Source organism: Carex rostrata, chromosome 21, assembly GCF_964058835.1.
Source record: "Carex rostrata chromosome 21, lpCarRost1.2, whole genome shotgun sequence".
NCBI lineage: Eukaryota > Viridiplantae > Streptophyta > Magnoliopsida > Poales > Cyperaceae > Carex > Carex rostrata.
This window is the reverse complement of record NC_135938.1, coordinates 4,776,438-4,798,853: the sequence shown is the minus strand read 5'-3', so window position 1 is coordinate 4,798,853 and position 22,416 is coordinate 4,776,438. Positions and strand designations below refer to the sequence as shown.

The following is a 22,416-nucleotide window of genomic DNA, read 5'->3' as shown; positions in this document are numbered from 1 at the left end:
TAGACCGGGTATATATAGAGAGGGGGATGGAAATCTTGGGAAGTAGCTCTGGGCTCCGAATTGGCTAATTTTTATATTGTATCTGAACTTCTAAGTATTCACAAGCTGTGCAATGGCCTCCATTTTTTCCTCGAACGCAGACGTCCATCTTTGTAACATTGAACTGAAATTCTGAAAATGTAAACACTGGAGATGAATCTTTTATTGGGTCCTGACATCATTCTGGAATCAGGACTGATTAACAAATTATGTTATTTTTGTAATATAGGTCTTTTTTTTGGACCTATTTATAATTTGTGTAGGCTATCTAAATTTTCTGTAAAGTTAACTTTGGCATGAGAAGAATAATTATGAATTTTTTTTCCCAAAAGTGTTTTTTCCTCTTTCGCTTGTGTTGTGTTGGTGTGATGCTCAAACCCTTGCATCTTTTTTATCCACTAATTGAACTCATCATATACCAGTAACTAAGCCTTGATGCCTATGTAATAAATTATGCAATTTGTTTGCCTTCAAGTTATGCTAAGTTTGGATAGCAGTAGCTGTGACTGTGAAATCTGATACTTTGAAGATGATCCTTCTTAAGGTTTAACAATAACATAGCATCGTAGTTTGACCTGTTTATCCTATGGATTTGGATTATAACATGAATATATGTATTAAAAACCAATCTTTTAATTCTAAAGATTCTGCCAAGGTAAATAGATGACAGCCAGTATGCATTGATTGTACCCGTAATTTTCAACCAACTGTTATGGGTCGTAGAACAAATAAAAAGGAAAGCAGCAGTACAACCCGGCCGCTAAATCATTTGTATCAACTTCTCAAAAGCTGCAAAAATTGTTGTCAGTATGGCCACCTCTAAGACAGTCTCTGCTAAAAATCAAATTAACAGATAAAATTGGTACAGTGATCACAGGGTAGATATCATAGCAAACACATTAATTAAAGAACAACTTCAGTATAAACCAAGAACACTGAACAAGATTATATATTTATCATATACTTTTGACTTATTATCCCCAAACATATAAAACGATTTTGGAACAAGAGAACGTAGTAGGGGAAAGAAATTAGGTAAGAACTAAGAAGTACGAACATTAGTGTTTTTTTTTACCCTTTTCTCCAGAACTATACTTAAAACAACGAAACATCCAACATCTCTGATTTTTGAAACATAGATGGTCTTATAGAAACGGAGCAATAATAATAATAATAATAATAATAATCATTATTTTTATTATTATCATCATCACTGTTGTCGAACGCTATATCTACGTATAGGACACATCTAATTTGCATAGTGTTAATGCCTATGTACGCATATTGATGAAGAATTGAAGATTAAGGCACAGAGATACAATTGTGACTGTCCTACGAACCACCTAGCTACCTTATAAATAGGTGTCACAACAACTTTGATTTAGATTCAGGTTTTTCATGGCTTTCTTAAGAAATGCAGTTGCTGTCAATTATGAACTCAATCAAACAGTGCTTTAGAGTACAATCTCAATTCAAGCTCAAGAATTCAATACATCAACTAACTCCTTGCTAAATTGTACGCTTGGTAGCCACTACGAAGCCTTTCAAAAAAAAAAATCCTTGCTAGTTTTAACAACAATGCTCTAATTTCTATTTTGGACACCTCTGAATATGGTAACTATGAGTGATACGCTTTTGTCTTTCAAGTACAAGATGTAGTAGATGATATCAACATACGGCGCTACAGCAGCCCATACATATTCCTCTTTGGAGTACACCCTGAGAAATTTATCGTTCTCGAATATTATGTAGGCACAGAAGATCAGAGATGGCAGCAGACTACCACATATCATTAGCAGTATTCTTTCAAGCGGGACGAAGCACATATGAAGAAAAAAAGCAATGTCTCCAAAGTGAAAATCATACACGAATAACCCACTGCTCAGAGAACAATAACAGTTAAACATTAGCGTGATATGTGATTGATACCTTGTAATGTACCGACACTAATAGTGCTGTCAGTTTTACAGATCATTTAATCGAAAGAATCAAATTTGTAAACTATTTATTATGGTGAATGTATATGTTACTAACCTGAATAAGAACAAAAGCGACGAACATAATAACACCAGCAAGCAAATATTGTTCCCGTCCTTTCAAATCAATGATCTTGTGAGCATTCTTTTCGGCCCAAAATGTGTACACAGTGAGGCTTATGAGTGCGACCAATGTTAGAATCACGGATTCTAATATTACCTCCCCTGCAAAATCATGATATTCAATCCGAGAAAGATAAAATCCTGTCAATACCGACGTATTAACAACCCAAAACTAAAGCTTAGGTTCTATTAACACTAAACTAAATAAAATTTTCATGGATAGTTTTGAACACATCTCTATTGTGAAATTACAAACAATATTTAACAATGTAAATAATATTAAGACGTGACAAATTACTCACCCTTGTGGAGAAAAGCACATGCGAAGCCAACCGCAAAGCTCATAGCCACTGTAAACACACCTAGAGAGATCAGGTTGACCGGGTAGGACTGGTAAAAGAAGTACAGATGACACAACACTGTACAAAGATTTCCACACAAAAATTCAAGATATTAACAACTAGAGGGATATAAAATGTGAACAAATTAAATGTAACTAATAGGAGTACTTAAAAAGATCACACAGATTTCTTCTTTGTATGTGACTTCCCTGGGAAGGTTGGAAGAACAATAAAATGCACTTTTCTTCACACCAGAGCCTTTTAACTACCGTTACAAATTTTCAATATAAATGGAACAGAATTGAAAAGTGGCATACCAATGATGGGAAGAATGATCAAGAAAATGTACAGCGCCAAACCGGCCGGAGCCAAAACAAAGAGCTTCACCGGCTGAACATACACGGCCATTGACGCCACCGCAACCGTAAGCAGCATTTGGATGGCCAGGCTCAAGTACACTTTCCGGAGGAATACCCACCTCACTTCCGGATTCCGTGCATCAACTGCCGTGCCATTCTGATACGGTGGTCTGATGAACATCTTGCTTCTATTTTAGATTTCTTGGTTTTCTTGATTTTCTCCTTGTTCGCTTCTTTATTGGTTTTTTTGCCAAGTGACTAAGTGAGCAGGGCAGGGGAAGGGCCTATAAAAACGAGATGAGGGAAAACAGAGAGATGTTTTCATATAGACCGGGTATATATAGAGATTAGAGAGGGGGTTGCAATTAACACGTGGCGACACATGCTTCAGTTGAAGTTGAAGTTAGTTAGACTTTTGGCTAATATAGTGGATGCTCCGCATTGGCTATTTTTCTGTTTGTTCCTTGCACATCTTAAGGGATGGCCTCCATTTGTCTTTCCAGGAAAGCAGAATTCCATTTTTACGAGTAACACTGAACTGAAATTCTGGGAATGTAAATGTTAACTTGTATAGTTTAGACTGGAGATGAATGTTAGAGACTTGGAGTAATTCATAAAATTTTGATTGAAATTCATCATTGATCAGTCCGTCTTCCTAATTAAACTAACTGTTGGGATTTGTATCTAGTTTATGGGCTTATTTGTAAAATAGGAATATAGAGAAGTCTAGAGACCTATTTGCAAGAATATTCTATATAAAACCAAGGGATCAATTAATAAATTAAGTATTTTTTTTTTTGGCTGAAATCTTTTTGGTATCAGATTAGACCGTCCTTCTAATGTAAATCTTAAAAAATCTTATACCTTTCTTAAATTTAAATTTAAGCAATTGTGACATTTGTAATTGTGACATTTGTCGTTATGCTAAGGAAAAAAAAAATCATTTAATATGTCAACTAGCAAAATTTTAGAACTATTTGAAATTATTCACTCTGATATGTGGATCCTGGCTTCCATAAATTCCTTTAATGATTGCAATATTTTGTTACATTTATCGATGATTTTTCATGTATTACATGATTATATTTACTTAAGGCCAAAAGTGAAGTATTTTCAACTTTCAAGGAATTTTCAAAAATGATTTTCAATCAATATAATTCAAAAATTAAAATTCTACACACTTATAATGGAGCATAATATATCAATCAAGAATTTTGAAATTTCCTTAAAAAATTAGGAATTATTCATCAAACAACGTGTAGGCACTCCCGAGAAAAATGGAATTTCTTAAAGAAAAAATAAACACCTCAAGTTACACGTGTATTTTTATTTCAAACAAATGTACCTAAATTTTTTTGGTCCGAAGCTTTTCTCATTGCTACATATTTAATTAATAGATAAATATATTAAATGATAAATCTCCCTTAGAAATTTTGAATAACAAAAAATTAAATTTAGATCATTTAAGAGTATTTTGATCGTACATCAAGAAAATCAAAGAGATAAATTAGAAAAAAGAACAATGAAAGGGATCTTTTTAAGCTACTCATCTCAAAAGTAGGGGTACAAATGTTATGACTTTAATAAAAAGAAAATGTATATATCGTGATACGTATGAACCATGCTTTACTTTAAATAAGTTAATTCAACATCTAATTTCTACTATCTAGTCAGAAAATGATTTTGATCACATGACGTGTAGATGGAATTCAAAGAGACAATTTACTGTCAAAACCTTGTACAATTTTCTCAAGTTTAGAGGGGTACAAATTGATAGGGCTATGAGATAGCGGAAACTCAAATTACCTCCTAAAATAAAAATGTTAATGGGGTTAGTTCCAAAAAAAAGAAAATAGTAACCAAATCAAACCTCATAAATAGAGGGTGGACTAGTAGTACAAATTGTCATTTCTGTGGGGATTTTGAAACTGTAGATCACTTATTAATTCAATGTTAAACCTCATAAAAGCGCGAACATATATAATGGCCATACCATAAATAAATATATTCTCACCTTTTAATTGAATTAAAGCATACTCCCTTAACAAACAACAACAAAATAATTAAAGCATACTATATCATGCTTCTATTCATTGATCAGAACTCATAACCTATATTGGTTAGATTCAGGTTTCCCACGGCTTCCTTAATTAAGAAATGCACAATGAAGAAAATCGCTTTCTTTGCTGTCAATTATGAATTCAATCAAACAGTGCTTTAGAGTACAATCTCAATTCAAGCGCAAGAATTCAATACATCAACTAACTCCTTGCTAGGTTTCACAACATTAATATCTATTTAGGACACCTCTCAATTTCATGAACAAGAAAAAAATCATGATATCAACATACGGCGCTACAGCAACCCATACGTATTCCTCTTCGGAGTACAACCCGATAAAATTATTGGTCTTGTATATTATGTAGGCACAGAAGATCAGAGATAGCAGACCACCACATATCATGAGCAACATTCTTCCAAGCGGAAAGAAAATCTACATGAAACAAAAAAAAAATACCAATGTCACCATAGTGAAAATCAAACACTGATAACAGTCAAACATTAACAGTTAAATGAACTGAACAGTTAAACATTAGTGTGATGTGTGATTGATACCTTGTATGTACCGACACTAATTATAGTAACATCAGTTTTACAGATCATTAATCGAAACAATCAATTTTGTAGACTAATTATTATGGTGAATGTATATGTTACTAACCTGAATAAGAAGAAAAGCCAAGAAAATAATAACACCAGCCAACAAATATTGTTCCCGTCCTTCCAAAATTTTGATCTTGCGAGCATTCTTTTCGGCCCAAAATGTGTACACAGTGAGGCTTATGAGTACAACCAATGTTAGAATCACAGATTCTAATATTATCTCCCCTGCCCAATCATAATATTTAATCCGAAAAAAAATAAAATCCTGTCAATACAATACCAGCATAATAACAGCCCAAAACTAAAGCTTTGGTTCTATTAACAATAAACTGAATAAAAATTTCATGGATAATTTTGAACCACATCCCTATTGTGAAATTACAAACACTATTAATTAATATTAAGATGTGACAGATTGCTTACCCTTGATGAAAGCACATGTCATTCCAACAGCAAAGCTCATAGACACTATAAACACACCTAGAGATAGCAGGTTCCACGGGTAGGACTGGTAAAAGAAGTACAGATAACACAACGCTGTACAAAGATTTTCAGAAAAAAAATTCAAGATATTAACAACTACAGGGATATAAATGTGAACAAATTAAATGTCACTAATATGAGTACTTAAAAAGATAAAAAAAGATTGAGGAGTCTATGGTACTATGCATATTACGATTTGGCACCGTGCTACGGCTCTATATTCGAGTTTTCAAATCCTAACAGTCGATCCGAACCGTTCATCTTGTTCTCCATATTAATATGTGTTTGGAGACCAAATTTTACATTTTTTTTAAAAAATTTACTATTTTTTTAGATATTTAGAAAATCACTTGATCTGAAAATTCTGGACCATCCAAAAACAGTGATTTTCGATAAATTTCAAAAAATAGTAAAAAAATTTCAAAAAATGTAAAATTTGGTCTCCAAACACATATTAATATGGAGAACAAGATGAACGGTTCGGATCGACCGTTTGGATTTGAAAACTCGAATATAGATCCGTAGCACAGTGCCAAATCGTAATATGCATAGTACCATAGACTCATTCAAAAAGATTTGTTCTTTGGATGTGACTTCTCTGGAAAGATTGGAAGAACAATAAAATGTGATTTTCGTCAAACCAGAGCTTTTTAACTACCATTAACTGAAATATACATTCCATGTATACTATTGCACCTTACAAATTTTCAAAATAAATGTACCAAAAGTAAAAAAGTCATACCCATTATGGAAAGAATGACCCAGGAAATGTATGACACCAAACCAGCTGGAGTCGAAACAAAGAGATTCACCGGCGGATCATACACGACCATGGATGCCACCACAACCGTGAGCAGCATTTGGATGGCCAGGCTCAAGTACAGTTTTCGGACAAATACCCACCTCGCTTCTGGATTCCCTGCGCCAACATTCATGCCATTCCCATAGGGTGGTCTGGTGAACATCTTGCTTTTCTTGATTATCTCCTTGTTCGCTTCTTTGTTGGTTGTATAGTTTTTAGTTTTTTGTCAAGTGAGCAGGGGAGGGGAAGGGCCTTTAAAAACTGAGATTAGGGAAAAACAGAGAGATGTTTTCGTATATAGAGAGAGGGGGTTGCAATTAACACGTGTCGTCTAAGAATGATGACGACACGTGGATTCAGTTGCAGTTAGACTTAAGACCTTTGGATATTAAAGTGATTGCTCCGCATTGGCTATTTTTCTGTTTGTTCCCTGGACATCTCAAGTATCCACAAGTTGTGGGATAGCCTCCATTTTTCCAGGAACGGACAAGTCCATTTCTATGAGTAACATTGAACTGGATTATGGGAATGTAAATGTTTACGAGTTAGGCTGGGGTGCTATGGATAGCATAGAGACCTCTATGCTACGGCTCAATATTCGAGTTTTCAAAATCCAAACGGTCGATCCGAACCGTTCATCTTATTCTCCATATTAATATCTGCTTGGAGACCAAATTTTACATTTTTCTGAATTTTTTTACTATTTATTAAGCCACTTTGAAAATCGCTAATCCAACGGTTTTACTGTTTTGTGCAGCCACCATTGGATCAACAATTTTGTAAAATACTTAATAAATAGTAAAAAAATTCAGAAAAATGTAAAATTTGGTCTCCAAGCAGATATTAATATGGAGAATAAGATGAACGGTTCGGATCGACTGTTTGGATTTTGAAAACTCGAATATTGAGCCGTAGCATAGAGGTCTCTATGCTATCCATAGCACCCCAGCCTAACTCAATGTTTACTTGTAGTTTTGCTAAAACTGGAGATGAATCTTTTATCTTGGAATATAGCAGAAAGATTAATGTTAGAGACTTGAGATGTGGATGGGTGAAGAATAGTTACTGGTTCTGGTTAGAAATATTCTGAGTTACTATTCTTTGTTTGAGAGTGTTTAAATTAGTAAATATGGATTATTCTTTGTGTGTTTCTTGTGATTTTTTTTTATTATTTTACTAATCCAACAAAATGTTGAATTAACTACTATTTTCAATTTTAAAATTAGCTCTATTCTTGCTCTATTCTATAAAGTAATGTCATGGAACCTTGAATGAGATCCCTCATTGATCAGTCCGTCTTCCTAATTAAACCGTGATTTAGATAAAAATCTCAACACAAGCTCACGAATTCAGTATTTTAACTAACCCTATGATAGTTTTAACAGAAAGGCTTTAATTTGTATTTACAACACCTATGAGTCCAACTGTTTGAGAAGAGACGAATAAATTGATGAAGCGGTTCACATTTGAAAGAACAAATTTTTAATTTTTAATTGTTTTGTCAACTGTGAATCATATACAATTTTGTTCTGTCAAGCGTGAACCTTGTACCGACTTAGTTTGGTAAGCTTGAAACGTATACAAATTTGTTCGAATGGAATTATTAAGAAAAATTTCATTCATATAAAATTTTAGGGCGACTGAATTGTAGTGTAGTGTTATTAGATTAGATGAACACTTCAAAAAAAGTGATAGAATCCACCATGGTACAAGGGATACTCCAGACGAGCTTTTAAAAAAAATGAAATCAGGAATGGGCGTATGAAAGAGAATCAAACAACTATGGATTGAGGCACATGAGAAAACAAATGACGGAGAAAATGTTAAAACTAACGGTGATATTTTGAGTATATCATGCTAGTTCCCCAAAATGGATTTTGGCATACTGGTCAGTTCTTCAATGTTCGTTTGAATCCCACGACCTGAACATGGAGTACATTTATTCTTTTTTTTTTCTTAAAAGCTTCAGAAGCTGCGAATGGAGTACAATTTTTAATGGTGAGAATGATAACAAATACAGATATCAACCTAATAAAGTCTGGAAATAAATCTGCTGTGATTCTCAAAAGAATCACAGGGCCCTGCTTTTCCAAATCCACCCCTCTATTTTTTTAAATGCACAAATCTCAAAATAAATGAACGAGTAGATTTGGAAAAGCAGGATCCTGTGATTCTCAAGAATCACAGCAGATTTGTTTCCATAAAGTTTAGACAGAAGCCAAATGCAGAAATTCATACACCCCACATATAAAACATAACAAATATCAAAACCCCAGAAGATTCATGTAAGCAGACGACAGATACAACATCTAATAAATTACCATCCAATGCACAAAAAAGACATCTAAGTATCAAACGAAAAGCTAAATAACTGTTATGCAAAATGCAATAGACAAAGCATCCAAAATTCAAAAGCATAACCACCAAAACTCAAAACTGACTCAACAAGTTTTTAGATCCAGAGTCTAATAACAAACAACACAGACTGCCTTTCAAAGTAATTTAGGAAAACCTACGATTTGAAATCGGGTATCTAGTACTTAAGAGGCTCAAGAATTTGGATATCAGAACCAAGCTTCTCATCGGCAACCTTCTCTGCCTTAGTCCTGAGCCTAGTGAGTTGCTTCCTCCTCTCATATGCCACCTTCGCTTTCTCCTTCCTCTTCTCCTCCAGCTCCTGTAATACCACATTTCATATCACTTGTTAGTTGCAAATCATTCAAATGTATTCGAGTTTAACAAGTGGTACTACAAAATGTCATAACACATGAAAGCAGTCAACAACATACATTGGATGAAACTTTTAAAAGTATAGAGAAATAATTTTACAAAAAATTAACTTCATACTGGATGAATAAGAATTTAATAGTACTCAATACATAATTAACACAAGCTTAGAGAAATATAATAGAAATGAACCTTGATTGTATCAGCATAGCCCCAGCCAACCTCCTTGGACAGCTGACCGAGTAGGCAGTACCTGTGGCCTGGTTGCAACCTCAGCACCCTGTTTAATCACATTGGAGAAAAATTAAATTCAAAACCAAGAAATTTATATTTTCAATAACAAAATTTATTAGAGAATTGTACAAGTCCAGGATACTTACTTGAGAGCATCAGGAACAACCTTACGCTGTATCTTGTCATAAGGAGGTGGGACCCCTTCATAAGCTGTCAACCGGGCAAGTGCAGCAGCACCCCTCTTGGTCTTGTGTGGAATCATTCTGGTAAAAGATAAGAGTACATTAGTATATTTGGCATTCAAAAAAATACTTCACGTACACAAAAGCAATCTGATTGGCAATTATAAATTAATTTCAAGATTCTCTTAGTGATAAACGATTGACCAGAAATTATTGATGTAACTTGCGTCAACATGTGTAGGATCAACAAGGATAACTAGTAAATATCTTATTCTTGTAACTTCACTATTAAAAATGATAACATCCCCAATGACATAGAGCTTCTGTAGGTAAAACAAACACGTACTCTTGCCAAAACTATCACAATTTATTCCACCTACTTTGTAATTATATAAACCAACCAATTAAATATTTCACAGTTAGAAATCTGAAAACACCGAGTCCTCTTACTTACACTATAGTAGATACTAGAAAATAAAATGATTCAGTTGTATGAAGCTGGGAGCCAAACTAAACTTAATTAGTACCAACAGTTTCACTAAATCACAAACATTTCCAAAACTATGTAGAGATTGTGGAAGGAATTAGAAGAAATCATACCCACGGATAGTGCGCCAGAGGATCTTAGAAGGGGCACGGAAATGGATGGGGCCATGAGACGGCTTCGTGTTCATCCGCTTGCGGAGAAACCTGAGGTACTTCATTTTCTGGCGAACGAGGCCGCCGGACAAGGCGAGCTCCTCGCATCGCACCACCACCACGCGCTGGCCGTTGAGCAGCTCCTTTGCAATGATGGACGACAGCCGCCCTAGCATGTGGTGCCTCGCATCCACCACGATACGCTTCTTACATATACCCGATCCAGACACCATTTTTGCGCTTCTCACTCTCTCTCTCTCTCTCTCTCTCTGCAACAAAATGAGGAGGGGGTATAAGAGGCGAGGCGGCGGCTAGGGTTTTTGGAGGGAGAGTGGATGGATCGCGGTCTGATGATCCGCGGGAGCTAAATAGGGTATACTTTAATTTAGGTATGTCATGGACCAAGGCCTCATTTACTTGCCATTAAAATAGTTTATATTTGGGTTGAATTTTTCTCTCTAGGATGGATAACGATCTGACGATTTTTGCGTAACCGTGTATAGATTTACGGGCTAGAGAAACTGGGTTAGAATTAACATTCAGATAGGCCTTTTTTTGCTGGGTTTGCTGGTTCGTGATGCTGGGTTTGTAGATTCATTTGCGTTGCCCAATTAATGGGGCTATTAATGAATCAGAATGTAAATTTATTAAAATCTTATGAGTTCCACTGTGGGGTGGCCGAAAAAGCTCGTGGCTTGATCGTGACTCGCATATGACTCATTCATTCATTACTGGACTAAGCTATAAATGAGCCAATTCGCCACTAGCTCGGTCTAGAATTAACGAGTTCAAGTTGGGACCTATCTTGCTCATCAGCTCGCAAGCTAGCTCGACTAGACATCAATTTTGTGAATTTGTATGTATTTTATAATGTCTAGCTCGATTTGGCTCGATCCAAAAAATTTGCAGAATCTATTTTCTTCTTAAAATAATATTCAGCCAGACCCAATGAGCCAACTCGTCAGCTCGCGAGCGAGCTCGAGTTGACTTGTCCTAATTTCAAGTTGAGGTTTTAGCTCAGATGTCTTAGATTCAGCTCAATCACTCAGCTGTAACTCGGTCTAAAATTAACAAGGTGAGCTAGGACCTAGCTCAGGCCAAACCAGCTTGTTACTGCCCCTGGTTCCATGTGAGGTCGTATGAAATAAAAAATTGAAGATATAATAATTACATATTCAGATCTATTTTAGTGAAAATATCTAAAATTATAAAATAAATGTGTATATACTTTTATATCTGAAATATACAGATTAAGAATAATTATTTTAATTAAACTTATTTATATGATTATTGATGATTTAATTACCTTGAACGTATGTGATACATAGAGCTTAAAACAATTCAAATCATAATAAGTGTATTAGAAACTTATCAAATCCTTGACGGATTTCGAATTCAGATCATTCAGGATCCCAATGCGGATCCAACAAGCAAGGTGGATTATTTTCAAGATACATATGCAAATCCAATAAGCTATCAGATACATTTTTATATTCATATGCGGATTCGGATCGACTTATCAGATTATCTATATCCATAAACAACACTAATTCAACCTCTCAGACCAACTAGTGTTGGGAATATCTTTTGTTAATCTGTATTAGCAAAATGAATAACACTTTTTTTTATTTTGAAAAAGTTGACAACACTATAAATTAATGATTTTAAGTATTTTAGATGAATTATGCATTTAGAATTTTAGATAATTTAAAAACTTTTTTTTTCTCTCTAAATATAGGACGATTGGACGAAAAAACAGACTGGACGCATGCAATTATAAATATAGGACGATTGGATGAAAGTTCAAGGGCGGAACTAAAAAATTTTAATAGAAGAGACTGAAATTTAAAATGCATAATGTGATAAGTGGGATTCGAACTCATGACCTCTTATTTACAAGATAAAGCTCTAACCACTAAACTACAAGTAAATATTTGATTATTATTAAGAGAGGCTGGACTATATAGAAAGTTCTGAAAAAATAAAATAAAATTAAATTTCAATATATATATAACTAAAATTTTAAAATGATCGGAGTAGCTTGACCACATTTTCAATACACTGAGATCCGTCTCTGACTAAGTTCACTGTTTATTATAGTTTGTTCAGATAAATTATAGATGGATCATACAAGTATGAAGTCGGCTGTATCGTCGTGTCATTGGAATTTCTCTTTCAGTATTTCATTGCTATACATGGTCTCATTAAATTTTTCAATACCGAAATATTTATGTCATTTATATTTCTTCTGTAATTACAGTTTTATCGAATCACCAATTTTGAGAAAATGAGATGTTCTAATACGCGACCCCACTGCGCAATTAATTAGAAGTCATATTTGAATCTAAAAAAAAAAGAAAAAAAATTAGAAGCCATATGACTATACGCGTTTGCACGTTATAATACTTACACTCATTTAAGTAGAAAATGAGATGTAAATAAAAAAAAATTCAAGTGACTTTGTAACAATTAAATTATGTTTTTGTTACCTCGGAAAATTGATGGGACCTCTATTCAATGACGCATTAAAATGTCATTATAATTAAAATACCCTATGCACAAAATTAACGTTGATCGGGTAATATTAGAATAGAATAAAACAAAAGAATTCGTAACGAATTTTAATACAGAAACGGGAAAAAAGAACAAAGAATGAAATTGATAGCAGGGCTGGCAACGAGCCAGCTAGACCAACCTCATGGCTCGCTCGTTTTAGCAACGAGTGAGTTAACATTTGGATCCGTGTTGAAAAAGCGGCTCGTAGTTCGCTTATTTTGGCAACGAGCAAGTCGAGCCAGCTCGTGGACCAAAAACCCAAATATATTAGATAATTTATTATAAAGTCAACTACCATAAATTAAGTTTGTAACTAAATTTATACATACTAAAGTACTAAATCTTCAAATTCATACAAACATAGTTCACAAAATAAATTCATGCATGCTAAATTCACATAAATTCATACTAATTCACGAATTTATACTTGAACCGAGCTGGTTCGCCAACTCATGAGCGAGATAGGTCTCAGCTCAAACTTGTTAATTTTGAAACAAGCTAATGATGAGCTAGCTCATTAACAGTTCGGTCCACTAACGAACGAGTTAGGTCTCAGCTCAAACTTGTTAATTTTGAAATAAGCTAGTGATGAGCTAGCTCATTAACAATTCGATCCACTAACGAACGAGTTATTAGCAAACGAGTCAAATGTAAGTCACGATGATCCACGAACTTTTTTGCCACTCCTAATTGAGAGAGAGATCGTAAATGAGCAGCGAGTTTAATTTATTTATTTTAGCATATATGCGCACGGCTAAAGATCTCTCATTATTTCAATATAACGGTTTGATGTATCGTGTTAAGTACAATCTATAAAAATCAGGGTATGAGAACCACCCTCTAATTTAGTAGACAATGTTTTTTTTATGAGAAGTCACAGATTTAAAATTCGAAAGAAATAATCTTTTGTAAATATTTATTTGACAACTATTACTAAAAGATGAGGGTTTGAATGCCTCCATCATGCCTCCATTTTTTAAAACTTCAATAATTTAAAATTTAAAACTTAAAAATTAAAATAAAACCGTTGGATATGATCTACATTATTTTATCTATGCACTTATAAAAAATTATGACATTTTAATTTTATTTTGGTTGTCATCAAGCTCTTGTAGAAAACGAACTAATGTGGATAATTTCTAGACGTTGATTTTTCAACTTATTGATTCACATAAAAATGAAATTGAAATGTGATAATTTTTTATGAGCACATAAAGAAAATAATATAGATCACATCTAACGGTTTTATTTTAACTTTTAAATTTTAAATTTTGATTTATTAAAGTTTTAAAAAATGGAGGCATTTGAATCCTCCTCTTAATAAAATGGTTCTGAAATTACTGTTATCTAATCTATACCTCTAATGTAGTATATCAAATTTAATGAGAATATAAAAATCGATCATCTTGGATAATTAATAATTCAGCTTAATTCATCGGTACTCATTACGAGACTAAATAATGACTAAATATACCAAATTAAATATCCAATCCATCTAAATATGTTTTTTGAGTTTCTCATGTCTTTCATGTTTTACCGTACTGTACATCTTTTATATTCGTTTTTAAAGTTTAAACAATTGTCTCAAACCACTCAACACTATTTTTATAATAAAATATGTTTAAGGACAAAATTTTATATTTTGAAAATTATTGTATAAAATCACTGTATATGAGAAATGGTGATTTTGTATGTATCTATATAATAATATTATTTTCAAAAAACTATAAAATTTGACCTCTAGGTACATTTCATATGGGGATTATGTTGAACAGTTCGGATCAACTGTTTGAACTTTACAAACAAAAATAACATTCTGGTGCGTTTGGATGGATGAAGAATAGTCACTAACCCGAGTTAGCAGTATTCAAACTACTATTTTTTATTTAGCTGTGTTTGAGTTAGCAAATATAGACTGTTATTTTTTTTGTCTTTTGTGAGTTTTCTCACTATTCTACTAACTTAGCAAAATATTGAATTAGCTACTTTTTTCAATCTTGAAGTTAATTCTATTCTTACTCCCAATCCTGCTATCATCTCACAGTAGAGATTCCAATATTTCAATATCAATTGTAGTACATTGCCTGTGATCCTGAATTTATATTCTCTGCATTAATTTGAAAATAAATCTTTTGAGTTAATGTATATGGATCGTCAAATCAGCTTTAAAATTTGTGCTAATTAAATCTACACCAATATTAAAGACCCCATACATTATAGGCGGGAACTGGATGAACTATGTTTGCAATTAGACGGCCAGATACATTTAACTCAAAAGATACTCTTTTGAGTTAATGCAAACGATATGGACTCCATTATCCTGACCAGAAAGCGTATCCTCTGTGGAGTTTTTTCGTACGGAGCTTTTAATCTGGCCCGTTCATTTTAAATCGAACGGACCAGATCAGATCTTGTCCGAATTTAAAAAAAAAATTCTCAAAATTTACGGAACTTTTAATCCGGTCCGTCCGATCCGAAACGAACGGACCAGATTAAAAACTCCGCACAGCTCCACACGGAAAAACTCTGCAGAGGATATCATTTCTCCTGACCATCCCTCTCTTTCTACTGATTCAAGTTGTTCAATCTTTTTTAGCTGCCCGAATCCATTAAAGTACTGACCGAACCCTCTAAATGTCTGACCGAGAGCACCATATACGACAAATGGAAACCATGGTCATGATATGCCGTCGGATCGATTTCATTCATTTTCAAATCCTGAATCTCGCAAAATTAACTTAGTATTTCTATTAGTTATTCTCAAAAATCCTTTTCCAAATGTTAAAGTAGTATATTTTTTTCAATAAATTAAGAACAGTATAAATTGTGTTCTTCTTATATAAAAAATAATAAAAATCATACCAATTCGGTTTCATACCAAATTTGTATATTCAGAACATATTGAGTGATTTGGTTCGACAATTTCATTTTTAAAAATCAAGATTTCTTATTTTAGCATCAAATGGACAACATTATGTATTATTATTATTATTACTATTATTATTGTTGTTGTTATTATTATTATCATCATCAGTAGTCTAATCAATATTATTATTATTATTATTATTATTATTATTATTATTATTATCACTATTATTTTGATTTTTATTCTTTAGCAATTAAATTGTTACATTTTCTTGGGATGTGGGCTCCACTGACAAATAGTTAAGAATAGGTTATTAATACACGCGTTTCTGCTTGCAAATGTTGATACTCGCATCTCATCAAAAGATAATATTATGAGATGTAAAAGGAAATTTTCAGATATATATCCATCTATAGTCTTTAAATAATTTTGAACATTTCTTGAAGAAGTTGATTGGACTTTATATTCAAATTAAGTATGCATAACGTTTTGATATCTAATTGTGCCACCCAAAATTAGATCACATGCAATTGATATAATCAAAGGCTAATAAAAGATGTCAAATCAAGTTAGAAATAATGGGGTAAAGATTTTAACAGAGTAGTTTTGGCTTCATGCAGCGCAAAAACTTGTGCAGCCCTGTTTTGATTCTATAGTAAGTGCGCTGCATGGAGCTATCTCTAATCTGTTAATATCTTTACCCGAAATAATGGAATATTGATTCTCTATATTTGCTAGTCGTTTTGGGTATGAATGAGACCTCTCGTCAATTTTTATCATTTTTTCTTATCAGTTATCACAGAACGATCAAGAACCCCGCCCGATTAGCAAGATCTCTAATCCAGCAAATTTAAACCTTTTGTTACAAGTTTTATGGAGGAAAAAAATACAGTAACTTAATTTGTTGAATAATTAGGGTCACTTATGAGATAAGAGTGAGGTTATGATAATATACAGAACGGTCTGTATTATGGATTCAGTTTTCAATTTTCACAATTTAAACAATCTATTTTGAAATGTTTAAAATGATCTCCTTGTGAAATTTTGCTTGGAGATCAAATTTTAAATTTTTTTACTATTTTTTAGATAGATAAGAAAATCACTTGATCCAAAGATTATGGACCATTCAAAGTAGTAGTTTTCTATTTATCTGAGATTCTAAAACTATAGTATTTTTTAAAAATATATATACAATTTAGTCTCTAAATACATTTTTAGATGAATAAGCGATTCATATTAACTGTTTGAATCTTAAAAACAAATATATAAATTCATAATATGGACCGGTCTATAATATACATGCCTTACTCATAAAATAATTATAAAATTTAAAATTATAAGTTTATCTTTTTTACTGTTTGAATATGTGGTGGGCTGAATTTGTGGATATTAGAATCATACTAAAGGCTAAAAAGTAGGAAATGAAACTGCTGAAATTCTCATTCGTAAACAGTATTTCTGAAATCCCTGCTTATTCGAATCACATAGAAAAAATTGGATGGTCGGATTCAGAATTTCAGAGATTAAAGAAATACTGTTTACGAATGAAGGATTGTAGCAGATTTCAATTCTAAAAACTATGAAGACTAAACAGTAACATCACAAGGGCTAATGTGCAATTAATGGCACATGTAAATACTACAATGGACCGGTTCATGCAAAAATAAACCTGACCGGTTGCCAACTTGCCATCCCTGATGAAACAATATTAACCTAGAACATATGAGGTATCTAGGGGTTGGCTCAAAAATTTTAAAAAAAATCTCCGTACTACAAACTCTACAACAATTTAGGGGAAAAAAAAGGGGAAAAAGTTACTCCCTTGCTAGCTAGTGCCTTCAATTACATCACCGATCCATTAAAGTCGCAATAAAGTTGTTTGAATAAGTGTTTTTGAGCAATCAGGAGGTGGCATCTAACGTGTGCAATCAATTATCGCTAGAATATAAAGGACAACCGATTCACATTTAAATTCATACGGCGGATCTTTTCTTTCTTTCTTTATTTTTCTTAATTTTTCTCTTTTTCAAGTTGTGGGGAAGCGGCTAATCTGAGATTGTTTAATAAAAGCTTTTATCAAAGAAAAGGAGAGCATAACTCTTTTATATAATAAAGACTGTTTTATAATTATGCTATATGGCTATATGCTAGCTAGGCTGTTTCTATATGAGAAACTAAAGTGGAAAAAACGTGTTGTGCCTTGTCGTGACGTGATTAACACGCCGTAATTTTGATCTCGTGTTATGCTGTGATCAAGTAAACAGTGACTTGTGCCGTGTCATGACTAAAATGTCGAGGAGTGGTCACGGCACGCGAGTCACGTCATGACTCGCGGTGGTGTCCAAATGTAACTGGTCATGTTTTTCACATTTAACTATTTTTTCATAATTTAAATTAGTTTATTCAAGATTCACCATTTGATTAAGACCTAACGGTCCTAATTACACGTGACTCGCGTGATTACGTACCATGCCGTGTTCGGATCTTTCGCATGGTGTGTCGTACCGTGTCAAACTTTCTACAAGCTGGTTATGACACGCGAATAGTCACGGCATGGAACTGTAACATGTGCCGTGCCGTTCTGTACTGTAACTGTGCCGCTCCGTGACAGAGCTGGCTCCACCGTGCCTTGATAATTCGGACTAGAAAATCTCAGTCCTGCAAGAGAGCAAAAAACCAAAAAAAAACAAAAACAAAAATGTTATGGGAAAAATTCAAGAAAAATTCGTAAAATTTGCAAATTATTTGGGTTTAATTTGGTCAAAGTTCGGCCAACTGAATAATTCAGCGTTCGGTTCGGCATTAAAAAAATGAATTATTCGGATTTAATTTACGAATAATTTGCGAATCTTGTGACTATGACAGTAACAAGATTGCAGAATAATTTTCGCACAATTTTTTACAGAAGAATATTTAAATGACAAACATTGCTAAAATTTATTTTGTATAAACATTAATATTTTGGTATAGTATTTACATTTTAAAATAACGAATTATTTTTTAATTATATCTATGTTAAACCTAATTCATAAATATTAAAAATATTTCTTTCTGAAAATATATGGTTACAGAAAATCAAGCTCCACGTAATATTCCTCTCTCATTTTGAGCTGGCAATAAATCATTTGGTAAAAGAGAGACATCCATGCTTGTAAAGTTTTCTCCTGAATTGCATGTTTGCATATAAAAATATTTCATTTTTGGGTTGTAGCAGGCTAGCAGCTAGCGTAAAGAAGTTTATATAAAAGTATAAAGTTGCTTTCACTTAACTAACAGGTGGATAATAATTCATTATTCGATTTGGTTCCCATATTAATATAATATAATATAATATCATGCCTGTCCCATTCTGCCGCTGTTCTCATAATAATCTAAAAATATATTTTATTGCATTCATACTTCATATATATTAACATATTGTACCAATGTATTAAAAGTGTTGCATTGTAGACTCGTTCAAGACTTTGAATTGTTTAAACTTGTTCTAGATTTTAAGATCATTTTTTTTTCAAATCTGCATCATTCACGTGATGTAGAAAATTAAGAGTTTGCACAACTTGTAACAAATTAGCACCTTGTTCTCATTTTGTTTTCAAAATGTAGAAAATAAAGAGTTTGTACAACTTGTAACAAATTAGCACCATGTTCTCATTTTGTTTTCAAAGTCCGAAGAGAAATTCCCCAAAAAGTTGATGTCTCCATCTAATTTGTAAACCCAATTAATGCACATTTTTACATAATATAAATTAATCCAGCCAAAAGATATACAGGGGTATACAAATCAGCATAAATTAATCCAGCCGAAGCGTTGATGATGATGTGCTTAGGCGATGTCTCCGTGTAAACATAGATTTTCGCAAATAATGTATCGTTGACATGGCAAGTAATGATAAACTGTCACGTTGTTATCTCTAATTAAAAGTAGGATCAAATTACAGTATTTGACCAATTGGTGATGGTTTGCACTTTGCACAGGTCACTAAATTGAAAATTTTCAAAAACCTAGTCTACTACTTCCCATACAAATAAATTATTCGGGTTCGGTTTGGCGAGGTCAAAAATTCGTGATTCGGAAATAATTCGGGTATAATTCGGAAATGATTCGGAATTATCCAGGCTAGAGATTTCAGTCCTGCAAGAAAGCAAAAAAAAATAAAAATAATGTTATGGGAAAATATCAGGAAAAATTCGTAAATAATTCGGAAAATTCGGAAAAAAATTCCTAAAATTTACGAATTATTCGGATTTAATTCGGTCAAAGTTCGGTCAATTGAATAATTTGATGTTCTGTTCGGCATCACCAAAAAAAGAATTATTTGAATTTAATTCAAATTTAATTCACAATCTTGTGACTATGTTACTTCCAGATTTTTTTTTTTCAAAAACCAACTAATTTTTCTACAGTGTATATAGACTTTTCATGATCACCTAGTTAATTAATAAAATTTTAGATTGACAAAAAAAAAAAAAAAAACTTGGGAGATACCAATTGGGAACTTCTGGTGGAGTTAGTTACCGACAAATCAAAATCTACCTGCCTCTGAATTCTGATTCCATATCTTTGGATCCTCTGTAACTAGGATTACATAGAAAATTGTAAAACACAAATGGTAATTAAAATTTTATTGGTGATGTTTGGTGGAGCCTTAACTTTAACGTTAAGAAGATCTAAATGGGTTAGTTAAATTAGGCTGATATGAAGTATTTTTTATGGTTGTTTAAAGTTAAGAAAAAATTAAGTTAAGCATGAGAGATAAAAAATCAAAAGCTGTCTGACAGTAGACTCGACCGACGAAATAAATTAAACTGCTTGAATATGTAATTTAATTTGGACCAGTCGAAAGTTATGCTTATTTTATCTTAGACTCGTCTAATTATTATGTAATTGATGGTCTAAGAACTAGATTTCCTAACATTTTAATTTATTGCTCAACCAATTGTGATTTTTGGAAGATATTTTTTATTGCTAATAGTCTGATTCACAGACTCAAATAATAAGTAGGAAAAAAGTTGGAAAAAATAAAAATGAAATTAGTGTCAACACTTATATAATTTGGTTCATAGATTCGTCAGATAATATCGACATCTTGCCGTACTAATAAATACAAATTCAAACTCACGATATTATTGCTATATTTTTGAAAGTAATATAATATAAATAACCAATTTGATTTTCTAAAACAACTGCCGAAAGAGGGAAACATTAATAACCTGAATAGAAAATACACATATTAACAATTAATGAAGTATGAAAGTCTTCCCTCCCAAGAACACCACCACCAGTACAACGGTGAAAGGTCAACACTGATGGATAGAATCTTGTCTCAGTCTTGCTGGTACCTACTTTTAAAATTGTGTGTTGCGTATTTCTGGGACCCATATATCTTAATATAGATTAGATTTTCAGGTGGAGGGAATAGGAATTGGTACACAGCGTTGCTTGTCTTATTTAATCCCCACAAAGGCACAAAGAATCCAGCTTCATAGACTAAAGACCAATTCTAATTTCTCTGTTCTTCATTGGCGACTTCAAAAAAGGCGGTCTGGACTGCGTGACTATTCTGATAGCAATTGTCTATTTATTTTGCTTTTATTATTTTTAACTTACAAAAAGGAGTGTGAAACATTTTATTAACAAAAAAAACATTGCCTCGTTTTATTAATTTATAGTTTGTTATTTTTTTACTTGCCTCAAAGCTCATCTGTGAACTTCGAAGTTGATATAATACTCAGCAGATATAGTCATTGATTTACAAACAATGGATAATTTCGTTTCTTTATCTCTCAAATAAGTTACAATTTTGGATAACTAGTTAAATGGTACCAACAAGATCAAAACAGTAAGACAAATGTCTAAACTTAATGAAGACAATTTTTTTTTCAGTTGCTTTCTGATGTAATAATTATACGATCAAATCAATCCAATTGATTTGCATCATTATTGAATGTGGTTGTCTTGCAGACAATACAAAACGAAAAAAAAAAAATGAAATTAATTTGCTTCATTGTTTTCAAATTTTCTTTCCAGTTCTTTGAAAAGTAGTCGAACAACCCAAGTAGATAAGATTGTTAATTACCAGTACCATGTATAACAACTGCGATTCTTAAAAAGAAAAAGTTGGAAACATAAAAGCCATGTCTGAACGGATTTTATTCGGCATTGCATTGCATACTGGTAATTTTCTAATTATATAAGGCTTATATAATTACCAGTATGGTACTGGTAATTACCGGCACAGCAGGTTTATTTTTTATTTGAGACATATTTCAAAAAGTTTGGTTCTCACAGGTCATAACATTATCTGGAAATTAGTTCACAGGGCAAGATTTTACTGTAAATAAATAATCCTGAATTTCACGTGCAAGGAAGAAAAACATGTTAACCAATGAAGTACTTGAAGAGCAAATATTGTAAAGAATCTGCC

The 22,416-nt window shown here is 32.8% G+C and overlaps 1 protein-coding gene across 1 annotated transcript; it reads right to left on the bottom strand.

Annotated features, from left to right (window-relative positions):
* Positions 1 to 9,136: 9,136 nt before the first annotated feature.
* Positions 9,137 to 10,963, bottom strand: LOC144572969 (large ribosomal subunit protein uL13w-like). The gene is made up of 4 exons (XM_078322612.1): positions 10,531 to 10,963; positions 9,895 to 10,011; positions 9,707 to 9,794; positions 9,137 to 9,464 (listed from the first exon to the last, which is right to left on the bottom strand). The coding sequence occupies exons 1-4, from the start codon at positions 10,800 to 10,802 to the stop codon at positions 9,321 to 9,323; spliced, it is 621 nt and encodes a 206-aa protein (XP_078178738.1). The 5' UTR covers positions 10,803 to 10,963; the 3' UTR covers positions 9,137 to 9,320.
* Between the last annotated feature and the right edge of the window lie 11,453 nt (positions 10,964 to 22,416).

What these genes read in the sequence shown, in the direction of transcription:
- LOC144572969 (XM_078322612.1), bottom strand. Translation starts at nt 10,802, where the DNA reads ATGGTGTCTGGATCGGGTATATGTAAGAAGCGTATCGTGGTGGATGCG. An exon ending in CTCTGGCGCACTATCCGTGG is followed by an intron (nt 10,012 to 10,530) that starts GTATGATTTCTT and finishes ATCTTTTACCAG; the next exon opens with AATGATTCCACACAAGACCA. An exon ending in GTTGTTCCTGATGCTCTCAA is followed by an intron (nt 9,795 to 9,894) that starts GTAAGTATCCTG and finishes GTGATTAAACAG; the next exon opens with GGTGCTGAGGTTGCAACCAG.